The sequence below is a fragment of the Sitophilus oryzae genome, unplaced genomic scaffold (assembly GCF_002938485.1).
Source record: "Sitophilus oryzae breed Bouriz unplaced genomic scaffold, Soryzae_2.0 scaffold_980_pilon_pilon, whole genome shotgun sequence".
NCBI lineage: Eukaryota > Metazoa > Arthropoda > Insecta > Coleoptera > Curculionidae > Sitophilus > Sitophilus oryzae.
This window is the reverse complement of record NW_022147617.1, coordinates 1327637-1345359: the sequence shown is the minus strand read 5'-3', so window position 1 is coordinate 1345359 and position 17723 is coordinate 1327637. Positions and strand designations below refer to the sequence as shown.

At 30.6% G+C, this 17723-nt stretch overlaps 1 protein-coding gene across 7 annotated transcripts in view; it reads left to right on the top strand.

Annotated features, from left to right (window-relative positions):
- The first annotated feature begins 2262 nt into the window (after positions 1 to 2262).
- LOC115891259 (anosmin-1) overlaps positions 2263 to 17723 on the top strand; it is a 47592-nt gene continuing 32131 nt past the window's right edge. Inside the window, exons 1-3 of one of the 7 annotated variants that reach the window (XM_030911689.1) lie at positions 2263 to 2367; positions 2461 to 2653; positions 17040 to 17317. In XM_030911689.1, coding sequence (XP_030767549.1) covers positions 17159 to 17317 — 159 coding nt within the window. In that variant the 5' untranslated portion in view covers positions 2263 to 2367; positions 2461 to 2653; positions 17040 to 17158. Of the gene's footprint in view, positions 2654 to 17039; positions 17318 to 17723 lie in introns of all 7 variants that reach the window. The other 6 variants (XM_030911688.1, XM_030911690.1, XM_030911691.1 and 3 more) reach the window with 6 other exon arrangements.

The following is a 17723-nucleotide window of genomic DNA, read 5'->3' as shown; positions in this document are numbered from 1 at the left end:
AAATATTCTAATAAAGTTGCGATGAGTTTTTTACGGCTATTACGCCCTTGAACTCCAGTAGCTTGGACTGCAAGGTCCGCTAGTGAACATTTTTAAGCTTAAAGTATCACAACACTATTTATTTAAACCAAAAACTGGTAATACAAAACTAAAGTGTCAAAACGAATGACAAATATCACGAAACAAATAAATAAATCAACAACGGCAACTTGGCGTTTTTTACAGCAGAGCTACCACCTGAATCCCCAGCGGGAAATTTAAATTCCAGTTAGTCAGCACGGCGCCGAATATGTTTATAATTGGCAATAATAAATTTAAAAATCGCGCCCTGGATTACGTAACTAAAAGTTTAATTGATATCAAATATATGTACTTATGCATTTAAATTTTTAGAAAAATCGCTCAATTTTTGTTGTAAGACAGCGCCCTCTAGCTTCTACGGTTAAATGCTTGTTATTACTGTGAATTACCCATTCTCGAACACTCACTAACATTTAAATAAAAACAGATCTAACCTTCCCCCCCACTTCATTTTAGTATAGATAGGGCAAAATTGTTTAAATAAAAGAAGTCCATAATTTGCTTAAGCTTAATTAAATTAAGCTTATTCGCTATTTATATTACCCCTTATCTAGATAGAATTTTGTAAAAATTTAATTTTCTTATTTAGCAATTACATAGCAGTTGCACCCTCTATAGCGTCCGTTCTACAAATTTGAAAATAATTTCCAATAAGTTCTTACAGCCCCTTTAGTTATAAATATTTTGGGTCAACTTTCGTTTAGCTGAAATCAGTTATTAGAAAAAAAAATTTTGTCTTTAAAATGCCACTGTGAACCAGGGAAAACACAAATTTTCCTGCGGAAATGCGTAATTTCCAAATTTCGCACTTTAGAATAACTGAAATCTGCTATAAAAAATACATTTTACGTTTAATTTTTAATATTTTTCTGAACATATAAACACAAAAATTTTCCTGCGGAAATAAGCTGTTTTCATTTTCTATGGAAATTTATTAGACTTTAGAATAGCTGAAATCAGTTATATAAAAAATAAATATATTTTTGCCTTTTAGAAGCATTCACGAATTGAGGAAAATAACAATTTTCCTGCGGAAATAAACTGTATTCATTTTCTGAGAAAATTTAATAGACTTTAGAATAGTTGAAATCAGTAGTTTATAATATAAAAATAAATATATTTTTGCCTTTTAGAAGCGTTTTCAAACTCAGGAAAATAAAAAAGCGTTCTAGAAGACGTTAGGAGTACAAATATACAGTGAAATGCGTCATTTTCATTTTCCGGACTTTAGAATAGCCGAAATCTGTTACATTAAAACTAGCTTCTGGGATGTGTTTTAGTCATTTTTCTGGACATAAGAGCACAAAAAATTGTCTGCGGAAATTTTTGATTTTCATTTTATATAAAAAATGCTCTGCCTTTAGAATAGCCGAAATCAGTTACATTTACGCTAGTTGTTCTGTTGAATTTTTGACATATTTTTCACTATAAAAACACCAAAAGAAATGTGCGGAATAGCCGGGGAGGTTGGCACAGTAACCAAACCAAACCAAACCTAACCCCACCCAACACCCCTATTCGCTCCCGAGTCCCGTAAGCTTCTAAATGAAAAATATATGAAAAACAAAATGCACAAAATGACATTGACACATTTCCGCAGGATTTTTTTTTGTATTTCTATGCTCGTAAAGGCTCGTATAAAACAAATATAAGTTCATTTTTCATGTAACTGATTTCAGTTATTCTAAAGTCAAAGTATTTTTTTATGTAAAATAAAAATAAAAAATTTCCGCAGACACTTTTTTGTGTTTTTATGTTTAGAAAAATGTCTAAAACACACGCCGAGGACTCGTTTTGATGTAACAGATTTCGGCTATACTAAAGTCTGAAAAATGAAAATGACGCATTTCCGCAGGAAATTTTTTGTATATTTATACTCCTAACGCCTTCTAGAATGCATACATAAAGTTATTTTTTATATAACAGATTTCAGCTGAACGAAAGTTGAGCCAATATTTTTTGCAGGTTCTACGGCAAATATGCTTCGCGATACATTTTGGTCAGTGTAACTGTGAGTCACCTTGTACATCAAGAAAAATACAAAATATTGTTTATGAAATATTAAGTAACTTTATTTTTTATGACCGCCAATAGTAATAATTGCTATGCCACTTAATTAAATTCTTTTATAGACTAATAATAATCTACTTTATATAACTAACAACTAAATTACAATTTAGAGTAGTTAGTTCGAACATCGTCCGTAATAAACCATCGACCCCCGACCCTCAACATGTAATACATAAAGCGTTGGTATAACTAATTCACGTTAACAACGTACAGTAGGTAGGTATGTATATATGAGTTACTATGCCAAAGGCGGTTCTCTAAAGTAAGAAAAGATCGCATCTCAGGGGCTTAGATGTAGTGCTGTTTCAGATACACAATCGATCGGAAGTAGTACAGTTGTTCGAAGGCTTTTGACGCGGTTTTAAATCCAAATCCAACTTCTAGCTTAAGTAAAGCTATTTTACTACGTATTTATACTTCTTTTATGATAATGGATTTAATTCGTGTTATAGTTACAATATTGTTATATTTTGGAAGGAAATATTAACACGCTCCGCGCCAGGTAAGAAAATAATTTTATATAAAATGTAAGTTAAAATTCTATGAATTAATTATAACCAATATTTAAAATATATTAAAACCAAATAACCACGCTACAACATGATTTTTTTTATATTTGACGATACTGATTTTATACACCTTTACAAAAACAGTTTTTATTTATACGAAATAATATAGAAATAAACATAATAATTTTAAAAGCCATTTTTTTCATAAGTTATTATTTATATAGTTTTTTCTATGTTACATTATAAAGTATATTCATTTATTCATCACTACGTCTAAAATACAGGGTGAGTCTTAAATAATAGCAATATTTTCAGGGCTGGTAGATTTCGATAAAAGATACATATTTTCTCTATACCGTTTTTCCAATAAGTCTAAAATAACCGTGATATTTTAGTTAAAAAATAAAAAAAATGATTTTTCGCTGAAATTTTGAGAACCACTGGATCTTGTAAATTTGATTTACTACCTATGTTGCCATATTATGAAGATATTATGTTTTTTTAACTAAAAATTAAAAAAAAATACAAATTTACAATTTTTCCGCGAAAAAAGTCTCATAGGCGTATTTCTGATGTCGAAATATACTACCCCTAAAATTATTTGCACTTATTTAAAACTTACCCTGTATATACTTTTGATTTAAAGCTTTCAAAAACTATAAATTCTTATCTGCGAAGTTATAAATCTAATGTAGTTGTCTCGCCGGAGTTGAGTTATAAGAACACTTTTTGTATAAAAGAATAAGTACGAATAAAATTCGGAAGGATTTTGATAAATGAAGTGGGCCTTCCCTTCAAAATTATTTTCTAATACCTATAATAATCAAAATTAGCAGAGGGACAAAGAAAAATAGTAGTAAAATATTGGGGAGTAAAGAAATTATAGAAATAAGTGCAGTGCAGTCCATTTTTATTTTCATTTTTTCTAAATAATCTCCGAAGTAACGTCAATATTTGGATGAAAATTGGTGTCTGGTTAGGTTTTTTGAGTTTTTTGACATGAGAAATTTGATTTTGATGTCAATATGACTCCTACTTGTAGAGGGCGCCACCTACAGATTTTTTAACTAGTTTGAAGAGTAATAACTTTTCGTCCATACCTGTATAAAACTACTGGGTGAAAAAATATACATTTACGACGTTTTTTACGTAAAAAAGATCTCCCGGTAAAAATCGCTACGAGTAATGGTTCTCGAGATATTTGGAATCGAAATTATCAATACCTGTCGTCATTGACATAAATTAAACATGTTGACTAAATAGTAATTAAACTGAAATCATAAATTTGAAATGTTTTTGTGTCAAAAGTTCAACAGAAACTTTTTTGTCATCATTTTTTCAAAGAAAAATTTATGATAAATTTTAAAAAAAAGTTCTTTAAACATTTACTATTTCAGTCAAATAACTATATCTACTCAACATGTTTATTTTTTGTCAATAATGACATGTATTGACTATTTCCATTCTAAATATCTCGAGAACGGTTGCTCGTAGCCATTTTTACCAAGAGATATTTTTTACGTAAAAATCACGGAAATGTATATTTTTTCACCCAGTAGTTTTATACAGATACGGACGAACAGTTATTACTCTTAAAAACAGTTAAAACACATGTAGGTGGCGCCCCCTACAAATAGGAGTCATATTGATATCAAAATCACATTTCTCATGTCAAAAAACTCCCAGATACCATTTTTCATCCAAATATATTGACGTTACTTCAGAAATTATTTGGAAAAAAATCTAAATAAAAATGAAACTTCTACAGTACGTTTGTCCGTTCTGTAGCTACGGGGTATCCGTGAGAGGGGAAACGATATTCTCTCGATGTTTTTCGTAAAAAATTAAAGGACGCGTCCCATCAATAAAAATTCGACATATTTGCAAGTAGCCAATAAAATGAGTGGGCGGAGCGATTTGCGGTGACGTACTCGTCAAGTCGACGTATAAAATATATTGCTGTTTATTTAAATGTTTTTTGTCCGCATTCCTTTCATAGACACAGGTCCAGCAGACGCACTTTACACCCTGTAATATCTGACAAACGGATCTAAAACAGCAAGTGGAATTCGGGCAAAAAAAGTCGACGTTGTCACGTTTAATAATAGAAAAGCAAAGTTGCTCAATATTACCTATAAATTGAATATATTTTAGTTCATTTCAGCATACATAATTATATATATATATGCTAATATCTTGACGTTGTTCTTATTGTATTAATGTATATTTATCTAATTAACTGATCTCCTTCATTCTGCCTATTATAAAAGGTAAAGTATTTCCTAAAAATAACGTCCGCTTAGGGCAAGCTGGCAACGCTGACAAAATTCATCATGGCATCCCGGATTCAACCAATCTGATTTGGTCGAGATTCTCGCACGTCTTGCCGCCATTACTCCCAACTTTATGTCCCTCTCTAGGAATAGTAGAAACAGCCACTACTACTGAAAAATCCAGTGGCGGTGTATTATATTGTGTTTTATGCTTTTAATTTGATTTCTGCTTGTTGTAATTAGTACACGCGTTTTAACAAATATTACTATATTTGGCAAATGACTAAACAAAATGTGGGTACATTTAAAGTAAAATAATATTATAAACTTTACTGGAAAATATTATAAAAATTCCTGATATAATTTTATGAAACACCGCACGCTCCTGGATATTTTATGAATGAAATCGGTCATGATTTCACAAAATTGCGATCCCCTTACCGTTGCCCCGTTGTTTCAGATCCGTTTGTCAGACTGTATCTCCGAAAGTAAGCCTTTTAAAAGAACATTTTTATTTATTTTTATCTGCAGAATATGCTGCCGAAGTTTCCGGAATACAGTTCGGACCACCCTGTGTATTATTATTGTTTTACTGAAAAAAAACAATTAGATTTATGATATCCGCACACTAAATTTTAACTTTTTAATGTGAGCCATTTATAAAAAAGTTGGTAAGGATTTGACATTGTAGAAGAAAATAAATTTGTATGATGATAAAAATATAAGAAACTACATGTGTTTTCATGTGATTCAGTGCAAATTAAATGGGCAATCCCACATTGATCAGTCGCGAGCGTAAAAACAGATTTAGGCTCGTTTAGTCACAATCCGACTGATTGACGCCGATCGCTGTGTCGTCGTGTTATGATATAACATTTTTACTCACTACATGAATTTGCATCTGCTGCCGTGCATATTTAACTGTAAATAAAACATTTTGCTTCACTTCGAAACATATTGTCTTTATAAAAGACAAAAACGTTTTTACCCGATATAAAACCGTTGCGCTCTTTCTGTGTCCTGTGTGCACCCAGCCTTAGGTACACCATACATATTATAAGAAACGGTTTATAGGTTTCAATTCATTTATAGTTCCATTTTAAAGTGGAGTATCTGAATAATGTTGCAATAACAAATTCAAATATTCAATCTATATTTTTTTTTATTTTAATGCAATATAATGTATAATAATATACGTTTATACAGAATGTTCCTGGCTGGGCTTGCATTATAAGTTTTTAGAGCTTCTATCTAAAAATACGAAACTGTGTGATTGAGTTCTCTACAAGTTATGAACTTTCTCTAAATTAAATTCGTTGTTTATTTGAATCACTAGGTAATTTATTATTTAAAATAATTAACCATAGAACTATGAATCAACCATATTAAAATACATGTTTTTTCAGTTTCTAGCTACATAATAGGCCGCCCATATACAGGGTGAGTCTTAAATGAATGCAAGTATTTTTAGTGGTAGTATGTCAGAATGCCAGGCGCCCAACCTTTTTAGTTTTAGTATATTTAATTAGTTTTTTGTGGTAAAATATTAACGAACTTACAACCCAGCTCTCCGAATGGGTTGCTGGGTTATACAGCAGGGTAATAATATAGTTTTTTAAACAATATTTTTTTATTAAATAAATCTGCTGGAGTATTGTGATAAGCTAGTTTTATTTTGCATTTGTAACACCAAAGATTCCAACCTCAACTGTAATAATTACGATGGATTACTGTTACTATTAGTTGAAAACATAGCCAAGAATCAGGTTTATCTACAGTCATTCTTACGGAAAGAAATTACGAATTTTTTTTTGAAATAAGCCTACCTATATTGAAAAGCCTGTTTTATTTTTCTCACACTATTATTTGTTCTAATTGCTAACTCTGATGATTAGGCTATACCTACTACTACATTTCTTTGACAAATTCATCGAATTTGAAGCGAACAATATGATATACAATATTTGATTTACATACACAATATATACCCAATAAAATATTAACTACTAACTAAAATAATTATTCAAAAACCGTAGAAACTGAGTGCTATACATTTATTAATAAAATCTGATTTGTTAGTATTTGTGCTTCAAGTATAATTTTTGAGAGTTTAATTTCAAACTCTAGTAAACTTCAAGTGTTTTTTTTAATATGTAATTTAACTGCAATAATGAAATATGTTGATTACTGTAAAACTTTTAAAGTATTATCGAATACCTTTTTTGTTTATACGCTTCTCTTTGTTACAAATCAAACAAAGGTGTGTCAAAACAACTGTGTCAAGGTTATCATATGACAATAATATTGTTTGTAATCAAGTTATTTTTAACTATTTTTTTAATTATTTTAAGGTTTGTAATGGTTACTAAGTACATGTTAATTTCTATGTAGTCTGAAATACTTCGTTTTAAAATATGTATCATTTCAATTGTAAAAATGTTTATTTTGTGAATTTTAACAATCTGGACAGTTTTAATGATGATTTTACTGTATAAAGCACTTGAAATTGTTACTAGGCATAAGTCATAAATGTAAAATAATGTAGATTGCAAAATAAAACACTAATTCACCACAATACACCAAAGCACTTCTACTTTTGCACTGGACGCGAAAGTTCCATCAAAGATTCCAACCCTCAACTGTACTATTGTTGGTTTTATATTGGATATAATAGACGAAATATCCCGATTATTTTTATTATAGGTACTTATATTAGTGAATACCTAAGTAATCAGAATCTTAACTTATTAGTTATGGAGTTATACACAACAAATACAACAAAAAATAATTCTTTTTTCTTGGTTAAACCAAAGGTTAAACTTATGTCTATTTATTGCCATTGTTTTATTAAGATACCATATTTATGATAGAGGAAAACGGCCTCAAGTTGATTTGGAAGTGACGATTGATGACATTAATATCACCATATAATTTTACTTTCGAATTGCAATGATCTGTCACTGACGCGTAAGGAAAAGGTTAAGACGGAGCGTTATAACTAGGGCTCTATGTAGGTAAGCTAGGGGGCTGAAACTCGTTATGTAGATGGGACTTGAAGAGCCCTATCTTATCGTGAAATTTTGATGACGTTTCATGGCAAATCAAATCAAAATAATAAAAATAATCAAATCAAAAAATCGTCCGATTTAAATGGAATTTGGAGCGTCGTAACTCAAGCCCTATATGTGCTAGTGGGCCGAAACTCGGAATTTTTTCATGATATTTTGACGACGTTTCGGTGCTACGAAACCCCATCACCAATGAATCAAATCAAAAAATCGTCCAATTTAAATGAAATTTGGTATGTCGATAGATTGGACCAAGGCCAACCGTCTACGACACGTGTCACTGTGTCAGTTTGTTTTGGCGTAAGAAACGTCAAAAGTTGATGTCATCCGATCGCGGCCAAATTTGGTGGGTATATAGGCTATGGTCGCGTTCATCAGGACAAGTTAATCAGTGAGCGATGTACCATCGATTGGTTGTCCTGCTGAACGTGCTTTTTAGATCAAAATCATAAGTAATGCATATTAAATTGTTTTCGCCCATTTTTTGGCACAAATCGAGGGGATTAGTCAACCGAGAACAATAAACAAAATGCTTTGTTTTCGTTTTCCAAAACATTTTGTGACATTTGGCGTATGTGACGTTTAATCCATCATGCATCGGTAGCGTAGCGTATTTTAAATCTGATGGAAAAAATGACGACTGATCCCAGAGCGCTCACAACTAATCGGCGCGTTCAGCAGAAAATTAGTGATCGCTGCGGTAGCGCTACGTCCTGATGAACGCGACCTATGTGAGCAACGGTGCATTAGACGAGAAAAGAGAGGGGACTGGTAATACCAGTAGAAATTCTGCAATCGCCTGGTCTTTTCCCTCATTACAGCCAGGGCCATGTAAGTGAAATATTAAAAATGGTTCCAGCAAAAGTTTCCCAATTATGACGGATGATGGCGCTGATCGTCAAAATTTTTGGACAGGGATTTTGCTTACCGACAATACGACGTGAGCTACGACCGGACAGGACCAATCAGAATGAATGATCAGTCTTTCTTGGACATTTGCCGCGGGAGTGTGTGTTAATTTCTGTTGTGATAAGTGTGGTTGTGTTTGCAGTTTGATTTTTCGGTTTTGATATTATGTTAAAATTAATTTTGAAGTATTGTATCACCTGTTTTTATGTAATAGTACTTTTTTTAGTTCTATGATCTGATATGTTATGATTTGTGAATGTTTGTTTAACAATGTTATACCAAAGAGGTTATACTTAATATACTTATCAATTTGCATAGCCTAACCTTTGGCCTAACTTTTTTATCAATAAACTTTGTAGATTTTCAGATTATTTAATTCCTTTTGTTTCCGTTTGTAATTTTATTTTTAAGACATATTATGTGATTGTTTCACATAATATGTTTTAAAAATAAAATTGCAAATAGCGAATAAAAATAATTAAAATAAAAAAGTGTATTTTACAATTCCCCCCGGCCCCGCACCCCTTTGGCTAACCTATAATGTCAGCTATGTCGAGAGATGGCGTTACGAAAATGGAACCGATTTATTACAAGGAACTTGGGCTTCTTTTTCGTTAGTATATTCTGTGATTACAGCTCTTACAGTTGAAGGGTCCAGGGGGAAAACATGACAAGCGCCATTTCACTAATTTTACAGGAGAGCATAAGGTAGGAGTTGATAACGTATTGCCCTGCAGAGTTTATACATTTTGTAGGGACCAGTTAGACCTACTATAATATTGTAAGATCCTAAAATAAAAAATTTATAAGAAATTGGCGCTTATCAAATTTTCCCCTGGACCTTTCAGTTGTAAGTACAACAAAAAATTACTTATTAATTTAAATATATTTATTAATTTAAATTTGTTTAAAAAAAATTATGTAGAAAGTGCCTTTAGTAAAAATGAGTTAAAAAACTAGTTAAACGGATAGATATTTCTATTAGTATGGTACTTCTAATGGCATATTCTATCCACATTTATAAACATGGATGGACTCCTGTAGAATTCTTGGCATTTTAAACCCTATTTTATGGAAAAATGCGTTAACATGTTACACCGGCACCAGCGGGATGTACGATGTGATGACATGTTCCATCTCTATATACATAAATACATAGATGGCTTGTTCTAGCCTGATATATAATCCTTTATATTTTTCAAGGAAGGTGTGTTCCATCTTCATTTTCGCGTTTTTCGAAAAAAGTCGATTTTCCTAACATTGTATACAGGGTTGTTCACCACATACGACACGGAGTATTGTAGCTAAACGATGAGATTTTTACAAATTGTAAGTTTTGAGTTCGATGAAGGACTATTAGAGGTACAATTTAAAAATAATTTTACAAGATACAGAGTGTCCCAAATAAGTAAAAAATATCAAAGTTGTATTTTTTTAAATGGAACACCTTGTATATTATTACATTTTTAGTTTCTACGATTAAAATAAAGGTAAATTTGATTAAGATTTATTATACTTAAACCTTACCGTTTTTGAAATATTTTCAATTTTGTGAAATTGCAGTAAAAATTTTAAGGCTTCATTTCTCCAAGGGTATCAAAGTTTTTAATACTAAATATTTACTGAAGTTTATTTACTGATCAGTTATTGTGTTGCAATAATAAAAATAATATTACCTTATACAGAGTGTCTAAAAATTTATTTTAAATAATTATTAGCTTCAAACGGCAATAACTTGTTTAATTTAAATGGAACACCCTGTATATTTTACGAGAATCAGATGCACAATTTAATTGTCTATCAAATTACATTATACCATTTTTTACCTATCTCTTTAAGTTTCCGTAGAAAATGCATTTTCTTGTAATTTAGAACTTATTTATCAATATACCCATGGACTATTGACATTTTAGATTATTTTTAAAGATGTGCCAAATTTTTAAAGAGTACAGATACTAATATTGTCGATATAATTCGTTTATTTCATTAAAAAATAAAAAAAAACTGTTTAAATATTTGTTAAAGAGGACCAATTAATATGATTCCAGTATTCAAACTACATTAACTGACTGTTTGCGTTGATTAATAATAATTGCTCCAAATACTAAAAAACTGAATTTTGTATGGGCATTAGACAGTGTGATAAAAAGTAACATCTTAAAAATGATATTTCATTTTTTAATAAATGCTTATTTATAACAACATTAAAAAATGAAATATCTTTTATATTTATATATCGAGACTTTAATTTGATAACTTATTATTATATTGATTTCTGACTCAAATCCACATTTATTTATAATAATTTATTAACGAACACAATTAAGTATGTAATTAATTAGGATATGGGCGGAAATAATGGTGTTATATTTAATTAATGGTATACTCTTTTATAAAGATTTAAATAGTTTTCTTTTTGCATACAAATGGACTAGTAATATTATCGTTTTGCTAAAAACGATAATATTACTAGTCTGATAATATTACTACATTTGTTGCTTTAAAAACAATCTAAAATGTCAATATTCCATGGATATATTGATAAATGAGGTCTAAATTATAAGAAAATGCATTTTCTACAAAATTTGAAGGGATAGGTAAAAAATGGTATAATACAATTTGATAGACAATTTAATTGTGCATCTGATTCTCCTAAAATATACAGGGCATTCTATTTAAATTAAAGAAATTATTGCCGTTTGAAGCTAATAATTATTTAAAATAAATTTTTAGACACTCTGTATAAGGTAGTATTATTTTTATTATTGCAACACAATAACTGATCAGTAAATAAACTTCAGTAAATATTTAGTATTAAAAACTTTGATACCCTTGGAGAAATGAAGCCTTAAAATTTTTACTGCAATTTCACAAAATTGAAAATATTTCAAAAACGGTAAGGTTTAAGTATAATAAATCTTAATCAAATTTACCTTTATTTTAATCGTAGAAACTAAAAATGTAATAATATACAAGGTGTTCCATTTAAAAAAATACAACTTTGATATTTTTTATTTATTTGGGACACTCTGTATCTTGTAAAAATATTTTTAAATTGTAGCTCTAATAGTCCTTCAACGAACCCCAAACTTACAATTTGTAAAAATATCATCGTTTAGCTACAATACTCCGTGTCGTATGTGGTGAACAACCCTGTATATTGCCCTTGTTTATATTATTGCTTAAAGTACTTGAAACTCGTTAAAAATACAGGAAATTCTCTTATTATAGAAATATACCGCAATTCATAGGCATTCCATTAAATTATAATAAATTATATAATTTTTGGTATTATTTGACATGTTGCGTTAGATAGTTGCGAATAAAACTTTTTAAATTTAACTTTCATTTAAAAGAGAAAGAGAAAACTAAAATATTTCTAAAAAAAATTTGTGTAATGTAAAGCTACTTAAACTCATTAAAAATGTACCTAAATTGTAGCTATATTGGCTAAAAATAGAAAAAATTTAATTTGAATAATCCACACGCAAATAAAGCAAGACAAATTTAATTTTGACTAAATATTAAAATTTTACTTCTAATATCCAGACACCTAGTAGCCCAGAGCCTATACAGGCCGAGGTTCAACAAATTAGAGACAAGCTGAAATTTGGCGTGGAGCTTCATTTTGTAGATCTTTAAACATTCTGAAACCCCAGCTATGAACTGTTGAGCCCGTCACCCCAAAACCACCCCTACAAGGGGTAAAAATTGCCGTTTTTTTACTTTTTCTTCAATAACTCTAAAACTACGAATTTTAGGAAAAAAGGTTACGAGTAAAAAATTGAAGAGAAGAAAATTTCCTACCACATAGGTAAAGAACCAAAATTTTTAGAATTTCAGTGGCGCAGGTGCGAATTCTTTAATTTAGGAGGATTGGTTTTAATAACCCACCATTCTGTGTATAACTTTAAATGAATGCATTTTTGAGATAAATCTCGAGACCAAAAAATTTATTAGGATACAAGTTCCTATAAAAACGATCTTTTTAATAAAGGTAAGTTACCAGTGGCGGAGATATTTTTTTTAATATGCGTTTTTTACATTTTAAAAACATTGAATAAGAAAAATCGCAGTTTTACAAATAATTTCCCATGAAATAGGTATATTGAAAAATTTACACGTTTAATAACAAAATAAGAAAAACCTTAGCTCAAAAATAAGATAACTTATCTTAAGGATCATTCACTTCCACATTTGTTGGGTTCATACATGTAATTAGTATCTGTTCTGTGCATGTAATGCCATTGAATTTACCAAATGCCATAGTGCAGGTGAGTCCCATTCGCTTGCATGTACATGCTTTTTTACAGCCTCCCGAAGAGCAATTGCAAAAACTTTCTCTAAAACCCATGTAGGAGCAATGGGCTGGTCTGAATGTATTGGATTCATCTCTCGATTTTTCAGAATCCAACCCCAACCTTGCGGTGGTAAATTGTTATTTAACCAAGCCTGTACCTGTAAGTTAAAAATGAGAATTTAGTTTAACATTTGAAGGCAACATAAATTTAACTTACCTGATGAAAAACTCTAAGTCCATGATATTTCGCACTATTGGAGGTAGGTGGTAATGATGCCAAGTTAAAGTTGGTATTAAGACTTCGTTTAGCTACGTACTGTTGATAAAGCATGTATCTGGCACTATCCAAATCTACTTTTTTGTCGAGTTTTTGACATATGCTGCTATAAAAAAACTGAGATGTAACTTCTCCTTTGTAGCCTCGGGATTATTAACTCTTTTAATAGCTCACATAACTTTTTCTTCTGGCTGGAGTTCACTAAATTAATCTTCCCTTTATTGAACACAGCAGACGTTATGTCACAACCAGATATAGCGTGGACACTAAGAATCACATTCTTCATATCCCGCAATTTTTGTTGTAAGGCCGATATGTCGATTATTTTATTTGGTTTTGACACCTTTCCCGGAACAATCTCTTGTGGCAATAATGATCAATAACACTATAATGTCCGTATTTTCGCTAACTACTGCTACGGTCTCTTCTGGTAAATTGTCACTTATTGCGACTGCTGTAGTTACAATAAGAGTATCGGCATCACCATCAGCGAATTTAACATTGATTCCATTTTCCAACAATACTTTTCCGAGCGCACGAATGAAGTTGCTTTTGTTGGTGTTGTTTGACAAAAAATCTGCCTTTGGTACCTTCAATGCAGATAAATTCGAGAAAGATATAATTGGTACCATTTTTTACCTGCAGATCTGCGATTCTGCTCCACATTTTTGGTCTGTATCTCTTCATTTTTACCATAGTGATATGATATATAATTATAGTATTGAGAAAAAAGATCTGAAAATATCGCAGGGTACAGGCTTGGTTAAATAACAATTTACCACCGCAAGATTGGGGTTGAAATCTGAAAAATCGAGAGATTAATCCAATCCATTCAGACCAGCCCATTGGTCCTACATGGGTTTTAGATAAAGTTTTTTGCAATTGCTCTTCGGGAGGCTGTAAAAGAGCATGTACATGCAAGCGAATGGGACTCACCGGCACTATGACATGTGGTCAATGCAATGGCATTACATGCACAGAACAGATACAAATTACATGTATAAACCCAACAAATGTGGAAGTGAATGAGGACTATCCTTAAGATAAGTTATCCTATTTTTGAGCTAAGATTTTTCTTATTTTGTTATTAAACGTGTAAATTTTTCAATATACCTATTTCATGGGAAATTATTTGTAAAACTGCGATTCAATGTTTTTAAAATGTAAAAACGCACATTTAAAAAAATTATCTCCGCCACTAGTAACTTACCTTCATTAAAAAGATCGTTTTTATAGGAACTTGTATCCTAATAAAATTTTTGGTCTCGAGATTTATCTCAAAAATGCTTTCATTTGAAGTTAAACACAGAATGGTGGGTTATTAAAACAATCCTCCTAAATTAAAGAATTCGCACCTGCGCCACTGAAATTCTAAAAATTTTGGTTCTTTACCTAGGTGGTAGGAAATTTTCTTCTCTTCAATTTTTTACTCGCGACTTTTTTTCTTAAAATTCGTAGTTTTAGAGTTATTGAAGAAAAAGTAAAAAAAGTGCCATTTTTACCCCTTGTAGGGGTGGTTTTGGGGTGACGGACTCAACGGCTCATCGCTGGGGTTTCAGGATGTTTAAAGATCTACAAAATGAAGTTTCATCCAAAATTGCAGCTTGTCTCTAATTTGTTGAAGGTCCCCCATGTAACACCATTAACCATGTAAAACGATGTATCTGCCCTGTGCTATAGATAAAAAACAAATTGTAGAATAGTAATATAATAGTATATATATATATATATATATATATATATATATATATATATATATATATATATATATATATATATATATAAATAAAATATAATAATATTACTCTGTTGGATCCAGAGGTAATAGGCTGTAGAGAGTAAAGAAATGTCAATGTAATTTCTAATAAGAATTAATTATAACTGAACTTCCAAAGTCTGCTTAATCTATTCTGCTATTTGACCATATCTTATGCATCCGATTATAATTTAGGCAATAAGAATTCTAGAAAATAGACTTTAAAACTATAGATATACGTAATAGCTTTGATTTTTTGCAAAAGTGCAAATATTCAAGGCTGGCAGATCTCGATAAGTGAAACATATTTTCTCTTCACCGTTTTCCCAATAAGTCCGAAATAACCGAGTTACGTTAAAATTAAAAAAAAATATATATACAGGGTGAGTCTTAAATAAGTGCAAATATTTTCAAGGGTATATTTCGACCCCAGAAACACGTCTATGAGGTTTTTTTCACAAAAAAATAGATGTTAACAATCGTGCATTTTCTTTTAAATTTCCCTGTATATTTTTCGAAAACTTTTTAGAACTGCCTGTTCACCGCAACTTTTCCCACGGTATAATTTCTTAATCTCCGATATTACCATAGTTACGGCTTTACTCTCTGGTTACGGCACTAAAAGGGATGCAATTACAGAAAAAATCCGGTGGCTCTCAAAAATTTTTCCAAAAAAAATATTTTTTTTTTAATTTCAAACTTAAATAATTCGGTTATTTTGGACTTATCTGAAAAATGGTAAAGAGAAAATATGTTTCTTTTATTGAGATCTACCAGCCCTGAAAATATTTGCACTTATTTAAGACTCACCCTGTATAGTATATTTTTAAAACATTTTGAGAGCCACCGGAATTTTTCTGTAGCATCCTTTTTAGTACCGTAACCATAGAGTAAAGCCGTAACCGTGGTAATATCGGAGATTAAGCTGTGGATTAAGAATTTATTGTATGTGGATTAAGAAATTATGTAAAGTTTTCCTGCTAGTTTTAAAGCTTAAATTCCTAGCTTTTTAAAAAAATTAAATGTATTTAATTTAAAATAAAAATTTTTAAAACATATTGTTTCATTGTACCGCAAAGTTACATTTATCATAAACATTCATATTTTCTATATGGTATAAAGTAAACACAAATGTTATTAAATTATAAACATATTTATCGCTAACACCAGTTCAACAACTAAAAACAAATATTGATATGAAAAATATTTGTATTTATTGTACCCTGCGCCAAAGACGGCTGGGGAATGGTAATCAATAATAATTTGGCGAGGTCAATCAAAATCAATCAGAATTATTTTCTAGACATCATTTACTAAAAATTGACATAAAACTTGTCAAAAATTAACACTAATTATTGAAAGATTTAAGAAGGATAGAACGTTTCCAGACACACATATCTGTTTCCAAATTATTTTTCTCGAATTTTAAACTACACTATTTAAAAATCATTTTTACTCAATATAAAAATAAATTCTTGGAAAATGTATTATTCTTGAACCTTGTTTTTAAAAATTCAGATTTTTTTTTATTTTTATTTTATAAAAATAAATTACAACTTTTCTAAGGGCGACTAGTAGTAAGCGCCATTAAAATATAAAGAAGAGTACCCAAATAAATGACGTCTAGGACTTGCCCTCGCTAAAATTATCATCGATTGTCATTTCCCAGCCGTCTTTGACACCGTTTTTATTCCATCGTATGGTGTTTGCATTAAGTGGTTACTAGCTCATATATTAGATCCAATTAAATATACATATTATAAATAAAATTTCTTACATCTACTATTATTTTTTAGATTAAACCGAGACAAAGCTTGGAAGATATAATGAAAGCCGAAGAGTCATGTGAAGAAAAAATAATTATACAAAAATTTTAAAGCAACAGAGGGAACAGTAATTATTAAATGACGCAGAGATGAGTGTGAACTTCATATTTTTTACAGTTTTTAATATTTTTTGTTTGAATATTTGTGTTAAGTCGGAAGCAAAGTTACGCCCGATATACAATAGTGGTCACGACGTTTTATTTGTAGCTAGATGTGAAGCAAAGTGTTGGAGAAGTCAAAATAAAGGGGTAAGTTGACAATTTAATAAATAATTCAACCATTACATTTTCACCAAAAAAGTTACATACATAAATTCACTTTTAATTACAAATGTCTTCGCAAAAACAGCAAAACATTATAATCGTCTTGGCACCCTTTTTCCGAAAAATTAACTGAAAATTGACAGTTCTAGATAGATTTGCAATTGTTCTATAGCTCTTGACAACGAGGGAAAATGCCGTATCATAGAAAAAAAAACGGCGTCAGCGATGGCTATGAAATGAAGATCGCTGTCATTTTATATGGGAAATGTCATTGCTCGTCATTTCCCAGCTAACTGGACGCCGTTTTTTTTTTCGATCATACGGTAGTTCTGGGTAATTTTGGGAGATATAACTGGGGGTGCCAACTTCACGTAGCACTTTTTTATTCTGG